At 32.0% G+C, this 11,212-nt stretch overlaps 1 protein-coding gene across 1 annotated transcript in view; it reads right to left on the bottom strand.

The window, feature by feature from the left end:
- LOC137640800 (uncharacterized lipoprotein SSP0535-like) overlaps positions 1 to 10,416 on the bottom strand; it is a 10,908-nt gene extending 492 nt beyond the window's left edge. Inside the window, exons 1-2 of the mRNA XM_068373272.1 lie at positions 10,370 to 10,416; positions 171 to 291 (exon numbers count right to left, since the gene is read on the bottom strand). Coding sequence (XP_068229373.1) covers positions 171 to 291; positions 10,370 to 10,416 — 168 coding nt within the window. The remainder of the gene's footprint in view (positions 1 to 170; positions 292 to 10,369) is intronic.
- Between the last annotated feature and the right edge of the window lie 796 nt (positions 10,417 to 11,212).

Consider the following 11,212-nt stretch of genomic DNA (forward strand, 5'->3'; position numbering starts at 1 on the left):
TAATTTATTGCGGCCATCTACTTTATCACTTGATTTATTGCTGCCCTTTACTTTGTCAGTTGTTTTATTGTTGTCATCTACTTTATTAGTGAATTTGATGCTACAATCTACTTAGTCAGTTGATTTATTGCAGTCATCTACTTTGTCAGTTGATTTGTTCTGCCATCTACTTTGTCACTTGATTCATTGTTGTCATCTACTTTATCAGTTGATTTACCGCTGCCATCTATTTTATCAGTTGATTTATTGCTGCCATCTATTTTATCAGTTGATTTATCACTGTCATCTATTCTGTCAGTTGATTTATTCTGCCATCTACTTTGTCACTTGATTCATTGTTGTCATCTATTTGATCAGATGATTAATTATTGTCATATACTTTATCAGTTGGTTTATTGCTGCCATCTACTTTTTCAGTTATTTTGTTGCCGTCATCTACTTTAATGTGATGATTTATTGTTGTCATCTACTTTATCCCCTATTTATTGTCGTCACCTACTTTATCAGTTTAATTTTTGTTGCCATCTACTTTGCCATTTAAATTATTGGTGCGATCTGATTTATCAGTTATTTTATTTTTGCCATCTACTTTATGTTTGCTTTTGGTTTCCATTTAATTTATCAGTTGATTTATTACTACCATCTTCTTTATTAGTTCATTTGTTGCTGTATTCTATTGCAGACATATACCGTATCTGTTTATCCATTGCTGCCATCTACTTTTTCACTGATTTATTGTTGACACCTACCTTATCAAGAATTTATTGTTTCCATGTACTTTATCATTTTTTTATTGCTGCCATCTCCTTTATAATTAATTTATGGTTGTCATCTTCTTTATCATTGATTTATTATTTTTTCATCTGCATAATCAGATGATTTATTGCTCCTATCTAATTTATCATTGATTTCCTGTTGCAATTGCACTTTCCTTAAATCTTAAGACCAAAGTACCAAATCCCTGTGTGATTTTCATAATATAAATGCAAAGGACCTAAATAGCCTGTGATGGAAAATATCCTTATATGGTAATTGTTTCTTCTCCCCGTGGATGTCTAAAGTACCTACAAAACCTTCAATGTCACAGTTTCCTTTATTTTTCAATCATAGGTGAACCTCTTGAGTAGCAAATTTACACAATACCAATTTCTATATTTTTGTATCTTTTTAGAGATATTGGTAGTACATCAGTCACACCTTTATTCATGGCACCATTGCCTTTGTGATTGCTGGATAGTTTGGCCCTTCTGTTTCGACGCTTCTTTTATCACATTCAACAAATATCGTTTTAAGTCATCGTCTATTCCTTCCTCATCACCAGTTCACCCTCGCTATCCTTCTCAGCCCTACTCGTCCTAGGTTTACCTCTCTTATCTTCCCATCCATATATTTGTGCGTGTATTACAAGAACCTTTTATTTCATTTACATGTAATATCCATTTTTTTTTTTACATTAAGAGGAGTTGGTTTGATAATTAATTTATCTAACTTAAGTTTTCAAAGATATTTCTCTCCTTCCCCATACGTAAAAATCTTGTAATTTCCTTTTCTTTACTTGTCTTATGATTTCCCTATTATCACATCATTCCTTCATATTTACAATAATTAAATTCAATTTACAATTCAAACCTATCAAATATTTAATCATCAACACTCACTGTCTGTTTTTGAGTCTTTTATGAGTGCTGAACATTACTTACAATTTTCCTTAGATAAAAGACAACAGTCTTAAGAATACAATACAAAACGTTATCTTGGCACATTTATCCCGAAAGAAACAAGAGTCAACAAGAGGCCTTAACATAAAGTAAGACAAACACTCCTAACTAAATTGGTTCAAGTTACGAGACACAAGGCTTGATAATTATACAAATAGGTCATGGTATAATTGGTTTCATGACTATCACGTAATGAAAACAGGAAGTTAAAAAAAAAAAAAAAAAAAAAACTGAGGAAAAGAAATAATATTATGAATACGGAGATATAGATTATCTTCAAGGGAAAATGAAAGGCAATCATTCAACATTTCTCCATGTCCGAATTAACTAAAGGAATGATAATGATAATGAGTACCAATTATTTAGATTATTCTTTTTTAACACATGTTATCACTGACATTGCATACATTGTAACTTATGGTAATCGAAACAAGTTCTTTGTGATTTTTCATAGCAACCACTTACTTAAAATTAAATAGATAAACAGTTAGTATAATTCTCTAAATCTCTTGTTCTTTCCCTACTTCTAGAATGAACTTACATCTTAATACAGGTTTATTAAGTTTGAAGCTGTATGTGTTCCGTTTAGTTGATAATATAGTGTCAACAGATTTAAAGATAATGATGGAATCTAAGCAAATTCTTAAATAGATTAAATCGATCCATTCATTTCATTACTCCGATTAACTCCCACGCCTCCCATCTCCCCCCACCCACCCCCGTTCCCACAGCCTGCCAGAATTATCCCTTCGCCTTTAAGATAAGGAATCATCCCCTGAAATAAAAGGTTAAATGAACGCTTAATTATAGAAATTACTATAATCTCGGGGATTTTTTTTTCTGCCAAGAGAGATCTAAAAGATTTGTCTCACACATTAAATAAATGTTTTGTTGGATCTGAGAAAATCTGGCTGAGTTTATAGCTTAGGAAGTGAATTTAACAGCATCACCCGACAGGATCATCACTTTTCTTAAGATTTTACAATATCACTCAGAATCTAATAAAAAGTTTATTGTGTTCATCTGTGGTTTAATGTTGCATATTTAATTCGATATCAACCATTCCTTTCTTTTAAAAGATTATGGCTACAGATTTTTTTTTATATGAGATAATGATCTACAAAAGCTCTTCCTCTTTGACGGAAAAAAATAAATATGCTTTACTAAATTGCATTAGATATTATTCAAGAATTGTTACTACATAGGTAAATTTTAATAAAGAATCTAGGCCATTATTAGATGTAAACGAACACCTTTGTTATGCTTAGAAACAAGAACTATATTTTTCTGTTAAATAGTATAATTAGAAAACAGGAAAGTAAAGATATTGGTTGCACTACTTTCGGTTGGATTTCGCGCTCGTCTCTATCTTGAGTTTTTAAATTAATACTTCTCCATTCAGCATTTCCGACTACACGCTTCATAGTCCTCTTTATTGTGGAGTTCGAAGAGCATACCCAAAACATCTCCATCTACCCGTCACCATGATTTCAACTATATAGGGCACTGGAGTGATCTCTTTTATAGTTCGATTTACAGTCTTGTCGTGTCATTCAACTCCCGATATTCTTCTGAGGGCTCTGTTCTCAAATCTACAAAATCTGTTGAATATTGTTCCATTGTCATACCACGACTCTTTTCCACACAGTAAGACCGATCTTACTAAAAAATGATATATAGACTGATTTTTATACGTGATTTCAGTCGATTTGATTTCCAAATTTTACTTAACCTAGGCATTATCTGATTTGTTTTTTTTCAATTTTTCATTAAACTTCTATTTTCAATATCATGTATTAGATATTTTAGTTCCTATTTAAATAAAATAAGTGCACTTCATAAATACTTTCTCCTTCCAATTATATTTCTTCTTCAACTGTATATTCCGGTCTCATCCTCTCTGTCTTTCTTTTTTTCATCTTAAGTACAGCCTCAAGTGATATTTCATGCATTCTGATAAGCAAGCTTTTCCAGTCCTGTGGTGTGGAATCCCAATGTATTAGATATATATTTTCATTAACAGTTCTTGTAGCAATATATATAGCCAGAAGTTATAGACTAAAACAGTTCTTGGCAAAGGATATTAGGTAAAATAATGAAGGGGCTGGTTTCGTATTTTCCTTTAATATTTTTGCTTTGAAAGCGAGTTCTGCAAATAAGGAAAGCGTCATCAGCATAGTCTAGGTTTGCTAGTTTCCTGTTATCAAACCAGACTAATCCTACAACATACCCAACTGTTCTATGCCTGAGGAGCATAAACAACATAGGTGAAAACACATTCCCTTGGAGTAATCCGCTGTTCACTAGAAATTCATTTGATAGGTCTCCACTAATATTAACTTCACATTTGTTATGCTCATGAACAGACTTAATGAAATTTACTTATATTAGAGGAACCTCATAATAATGTAGGACTCTCTACAAAATTGACCGGTGCATATTATTAAAGGCTTTTCATGGTCCACAAATACCATCAAAAGTATATTTCTACATTCTATAAATAAATTTATAATATGTTTTAAAAAGAAAATTTGGTCAGTACAACTTCTACCTTTAGGAAATCCTGCTTGTTCATCTCTCAGCTTTTCATCAATCTTTCTCTCTAGTCTCTTTAGAATGAGCGTAATATATGTTTTCATGACAACTGACGTAAGTGTGATGCCTCTGTAATTATTGCAATTAGTCATCTCAACGGTTTTTCCATCGTATCCAGGGGATTTCCATCTCTTTAGTTTTTTTAATGATAGCTTCGACTTCAAACGCACTGAATTTATTCATGAGCACATGTAGGTCTTACTCAACTTAAAGTACATTAATAAAATTATTCCCTACATATCTCCTTTTTATTACCTTACTAAAGTGTTCCATCTAACGTTACCTTTATTCATTTTCTGTTATTATGACAGATCTATATCCTCTTGTTACATGGGTATATACTTCTTCTCCTTTACCCCAGTAGATATTTCATAGTTCTGCCAGCCTCATCTGCATTCTTGTCTAAACAATCTCTCCAGTCATTCCTGACTTTTCTTTTGACTTCACTATCAGTACTGGAATACTTAGCATGCTCTACCTTGTAATTTTCATTATCTCCTCGAAAACCTTCAATAATCAATTTCTGTATTTGTCTCTCTTCTATAGCATCCCAAGTATCATTTGATATCCTTGTAACTGCATGTCTGAAAATTTCACCAACAACTGCCTCATATGTGTTCTTAATATCTCACAATTCTTCATTAAATGTCTCATCGCCTCCTAAAGTCTTTAAGACTGCAAATCTATCCCTACATTCAATTCCAAAGGTTTCTCTGTGTTCATCTTTTAGAAGCTTACTTGTATCAAACCTACTATCGTTTCCAGAGGCCGTGTAATAGTGTTTTTCCCAAATATCTAACAAACCGGCTTATGATTTTCCATGAAACTACAGCAATGAATGTTTCAAACATTGGCCTAATTTTTGGTGGTACAATGAATTGACAGATGTGTTTAATTAACCCGTTTACTCTTAGAAAAAGAGGAACTTCTTCCCTTCCTTCAGAGCGTTTCGTAGAAGTGTTACTTAGTCCCGTAACTGTGACGCAGAGGTTCCCCCAATCCTCCTTCGGTGTTTACACCTATGGCTATCCTATTACCCCCCACCCCCCCACACTTCCTTTTTGCCTTTTTTCCTTCATTCCATTGTTATTAGGCTACCGAGTAAATCCCTGTTTGGAAAGACTGTGTACTGCACATATAAAATGAGCCGGAAGAGCAATAAAATGTTTTATGGTGGTAGATAATGATTAGATGGTTAACCCAAATTATCAAACATAATAGAAGAGGTTTAAAACAGGGGTGTGAAATCGCACTGAGAGATATTCTACTCGGAATCCTACAAATTTTAGATTTGCGACTAAAAAAAAAAAAATAATAATTTAAACATTAGTAGAAATAGAAAACAATTTTTTTCCTTGAGAGTGATGAGTAAAATGTATGAGTGCCCATTTCTTTTTTTTTTCTTTTTTTTCATCCCTTATAAATCTATGGTTTCCAGCAATTGGTGATAACATTATTTTGGAAAAGCAAAGCTAATGAATACTTTGATACGAGTATATCAGCTTGGCATGTAGAAAATGTTAATGGTTCATTAATTGAAGTCTGGTATAATTCCAGTGACAAAGTCGCAATGACATTTGTCACATACCTTTTAAGTAACAAAAATAGGTACTGGTACTTATAACGTAAATAAATATATAAAACTATAGGTTGAAATATAATAAATCTTATGTATGTAGGAACATACACACGCACACACACATGTATATATATATATATATATATATATATATATATATATATATATATATATATATATATATATATATATATATATATATATATATATATATATATGATTTCAAAATTTATCAAATGGCCGATGTCAATGCCCTTTTATGAAACATCTTTTAGAAGTCTACCTTCTAAGGAATTCAAGCTACTCTCTCTGGTGAAATCGATATGATAAATTATATCAAACAATGCTCTCTGTCATTTTCTTCCTGGCAATTGATGTCTCGAGTAACCTGTGTTGTATGGAAGAATGAGTCCTACGGATTAACCTAAAGAAAACTATATTTCTATTGCTTTACTAACACTCGCTTGATGTGCGAAGTGTAGGGTTAGCATGGCTTCTTTCGTCTCCTGTCATAAGTCTCATTCTTGATCTTCAATGTAAGTGAGTGGGTAAGATATAAAACGTTGGTTTTGTGTTTAGGTAAAGTATAAAGTCACGAATCACATTACCAGGTATGCTGAACTTTTACTGACAAAGAATTTCGTATTGCTTGGAGTAGGTCATATGACAATTATCTATGGAGTTAAACAGGAGTTTAACAATTCGGGGGGATGGGAGGTACAGGGGAATAAACGTTATAACAACGTCACTAAGTGACGTCATCACTTTTGCGAATGTGTGGGTGGCTAAGACTGGCTTTAGCCTCATTTTCTTAAGTAAAAAAGTTAATAAAACGTAATTGGCAATGCACAGTATTTCCCAAAATTAGGCCATTGTATGAAGCGCTCCCTGCTTTGATATCATGGAAATCCATCAGTTATTTTAGGAGTTATTTAAAAAAAAAAACACTATAACACGGCCTCTGGAAACGATAGTAGCTATTCTATTTATATTTCTGTTAAGTGATTTCATTTTCAATTTCAGTCTGGCAATGAGGAGCTGGTGATATCTACCAATATTTGCGCCTCTATAGCATCTTACATTTCTCAAAGTCTTCCTTCTCTATTTATTAATGGCTATGTAATCTATTTTGTGTTTGCCACATGGCGAAGTCCATAAATAATTGTTGATGTACATGTGCAGGAAAGGAGTACATCCAATAACTGAATTGTTTGTTGAACAAAAATTTATAAATTTTGCCCCATTTTCATTTGCATCTTCCCCAAGACCCTCAACATACGTCACATTTTCTATACCTTGATCATTTCCTTCAACTTTAGCATTGAAGCCACCAAACACAATTTTCTTATCTCTCTCTCTCTCTCCCCCCCTCCCCCCCCCCTCTCTCTCTCTCTCTCTCTCTCTCTCTCTCTCTCTCTCTCTCTCTCTCTCTCTGGATCAGATTTATTATACTCTGCCGTTCTTCATAGTATTCATCTTTCCTTTTTATCAGTGGAGTCATTTGTTGGTGCATAGCAAAATATAATACTCATATTGCGCTGCTATGATTTAAATTTTGCAGATAACAAACTACTATTCGCATCTCTCCATTTCGTTAATGTATGTTCTGCTCTTGATGTCAAAATTCCTACTCCTTCTCTTCAACTCCATCGGTTCTTCCTGAGTAGATAAATATATTGCTTTGGTCTAAGATTTCTTTACAAATCCCTTTACGTGTTTCAGTTACGGCTAAGATATCAAATCTATGTTTATAGATTAATTCTCCACTTGCTGTAACTTCCTAATCTAATTCATATTTCAAACATTGCAATTACTAATTTTAAATTTTTCTCTAGTACTTATAAACCGGGAGATTCTTAGTACCCAGCTACGCCCGGGACTATCCATTTCGCTTTCCATAAAGTGACTAAATACATAGAGGATTCATTGCCTAAATTCATCAAATGATAACCAGTTCCTTGTTATGCATATGGCCTATCTAAGTAAGGCAAGTGACTCTTGCCAGTCCATACTAATTCCAGTAAGATCACCCGCCACACATCAGAAGTGAAAGCCGAAAAGAAATCATGTCTATGGCCTTGAACCAAATCCTTCACCCTGCGGCCAGTGACTTTATCGAGATTTATGTGGACATATCTTCCACACCCATCGTTTTTGTTACTCCAAGTTGTTAATCCTCTTATATGATCTTTGGCCGACATGGATTTCTAAAGTATACCGCCTACAACGGTATATGTATATATATATATATATATATATATATATATATATATATATATATATATATATATATATATATATATATATAAATATATATATATATATATATATATATATATATATATGTATATATAAACGTATATATATATATATATATATATATATATATATGTATATATAAACGTATATATATATATATATATATATATATATATATATATATATATATATATATATATATATATATATATATTAATAATCCAATAATACCTGACTTTTCAGTCATGATGATTACCAGGTACTTGAAAGGATTACGGATTAGTTCATAAATATATAAAAAGTCTCACACCAACTTTCAAGGCCCTAAAAGTATGTGGAAATATTTTTAATCACCAAGAGTTAGTCATTCAACTATTTATTTACAATATCAACCTGTAAAATATTATGCAAATTGATTAATCAGATTACTAATCTATGTTTTAAATATTCATTACTGTCCTCTAAACTATCTGAAAGAAATTGACTGCATAAGTTATCGTATTTTTTAAATGGGTTCAGACTTCTAAAAACTAAAACTTTACAGTGAGCAGTATATGGTCTTGTGTCAAAGCAGTTATTATGCCGCTTATCTTCTACCATTTTATTTTTTTTAAATGGCCTTTGATCGAAATCGTTCAATATAAATAGAAAAGTCATGTTTAGCTCATTAGTATCCTTAACAAGAACACTGGGCCCAGCAAAATAAGTAGAAATTTTCCAAGCATTTTCCTTGCAATAAAGAGAGTATTCCTATCTTACACCAATTTTCCACAAAAGCTTGTAATTCAGAGCAAATAAATGGAATCTCATATGAACTGATCCAAATTACTGTAACCCGGAGTAGACTGATCTAAATTACTGTAACCTGGAGAAGCACCCTATATATATATATATATATATATATATATATATATATATATATATATATATATATATATATATATATATATATATATATATATATATATATATATATATATATATATATATATAATACTCCGGAGAGCAAGGTTGGTAGCGTCCCGGATCTCTATTATAGAGGTCCCGAGTTCAGTCCCAGCCAGGGACGCGAATACCGTGAGACCTTCTACCGGGGTTACTCCCAGGGTGGCGCCTTGGGGGGAGGTTAGAGGGGACTAGTGATAGTCCCTGCTGGCTAATGGTCGCCCGAGGAGGACGATGTAAATCGTCTCTGTGGAGACCAAAAACCCGCAACTTTAACTTTATATATATTTATATATATATATATATATATATATATATATATATATATATATATATATATATATATATATATATATATATATATGTATATATATATATATATATATATATATATATTTATATATACATATATACATATATATATATATATATATATATATATATATATATATATATATATATATATATACACACACATATATATATATATATATATATATATATATATATATATATATATATATATATATATTTATATATATATATATATATATATATATATATATATCTATATATATATATATATCTATATATATATATATATATATATATATATATATATATATATGTGTGTGTGTGTGCATTTATATAAATATATATATATATATACACACATACACACACACATATATATATGTATATATATATATATATATATATATATATATATATATATATATATATATATATATATACATATATATATATATATATATATATATATATATATATATATATATATATATATATATATATATATATATATATATATATATATATGTGTGTGTGTGTGTGTGTGTGTGTGTGTGTGTAAAGAGAGAGAGAGAGAGAGAGAGAGAGAGAGAGAGAGAGAGAGAGAGAGAGAGAGAGAGAAATGATCTAAAAATACACAATGGACGCAATCTCTACAAACCTTGTCAACTCTCGTACCCGAATCCTTATTTTTCTTCCATTTAGAACACTATCGCCAATAAATAGAATGAAACAAAAAAGTGATGTAAAGTAACTCCGTATTTAAAATCACTCGAAGAGTAATAAATAAAAAAAATGTCATAACAGAAATACAATTCACCCTACCACCGACCAGGGGGTTGCCGAAGGACCCCTTCAGAACAGACATTTTAATAAACCAGAATATTCTCTATCCCTTCCAGCTGAATGATGCTTTCTCACTAGAATAGTGAATATTGTGGATATTGCTATGGCCTCTTACTCCTGCTCCTCCCTCTCCTCCTCATCATTCTCCTTCACCACCTCCATCATCTACTTCTCTTCCTCCTCATTCCCAATGAACAGCATTGCACCTGCAACATTTTTCCCATCTCCAAACAGGATTCTATTAAATCCTTCCCCTCGTGCGTCCTCTTTCCCTCTTCATCACTGCCAATCGCATGGAAGCGACTTAAAGGTAGTCATTGAAATCGAATGAAAAGTTACATTAGGTTGACGCACTGTTATTCATACATCCGGAAACACCCTCATCAAGTTTCTTGAAAGCATGCGAGTGAATGTCATTTCCAAACCCGCGATATGGCCAATTGCATGACCCTCTCAAGCAAAATCCAAGAGGTGCCATTCCCCTTTCTGGCGGTCATTTAGCAAACTTATTCAATATACAGTGGACGCAGCTGGATGGATGCTCGTATGAGCTTTGCATGACTTATACCACGATATTCAAATCGAATTGCGTTAAATGGATAGACACCCGTGATGCCTACGAATTCTTTTGTATATAATGATGTTTCCAGGTGGATAATTTCGATAGCTACTGATCCTGCTAAGGAAAGAGAGAGAGAGAGAGAGAGAGAGAGAGAGAGAGAGAGAGCCTACGATGGTTTCACCAGGAGACAATTTTATTTGAAGACGTCATTTTAGACAATTTAATTTCATTTAACTTCATATGTGTCTGCCTCATAGATTAGAGGTAAAGCTGAAATAATATTATTCACTTACTTTTGCGGGGCTTTGTAAAAGGCTTAAAGGCAATTTTTTGAAGAGAAAACAAAAGAGTACCGATCTTATGCAGTGAAAAAATAGTTCTGGAGAGGGAAGCCTT

This window comes from Palaemon carinicauda, chromosome 5 (assembly GCF_036898095.1).
Source record: "Palaemon carinicauda isolate YSFRI2023 chromosome 5, ASM3689809v2, whole genome shotgun sequence".
Classification (NCBI taxonomy): domain Eukaryota; kingdom Metazoa; phylum Arthropoda; class Malacostraca; order Decapoda; family Palaemonidae; genus Palaemon; species Palaemon carinicauda.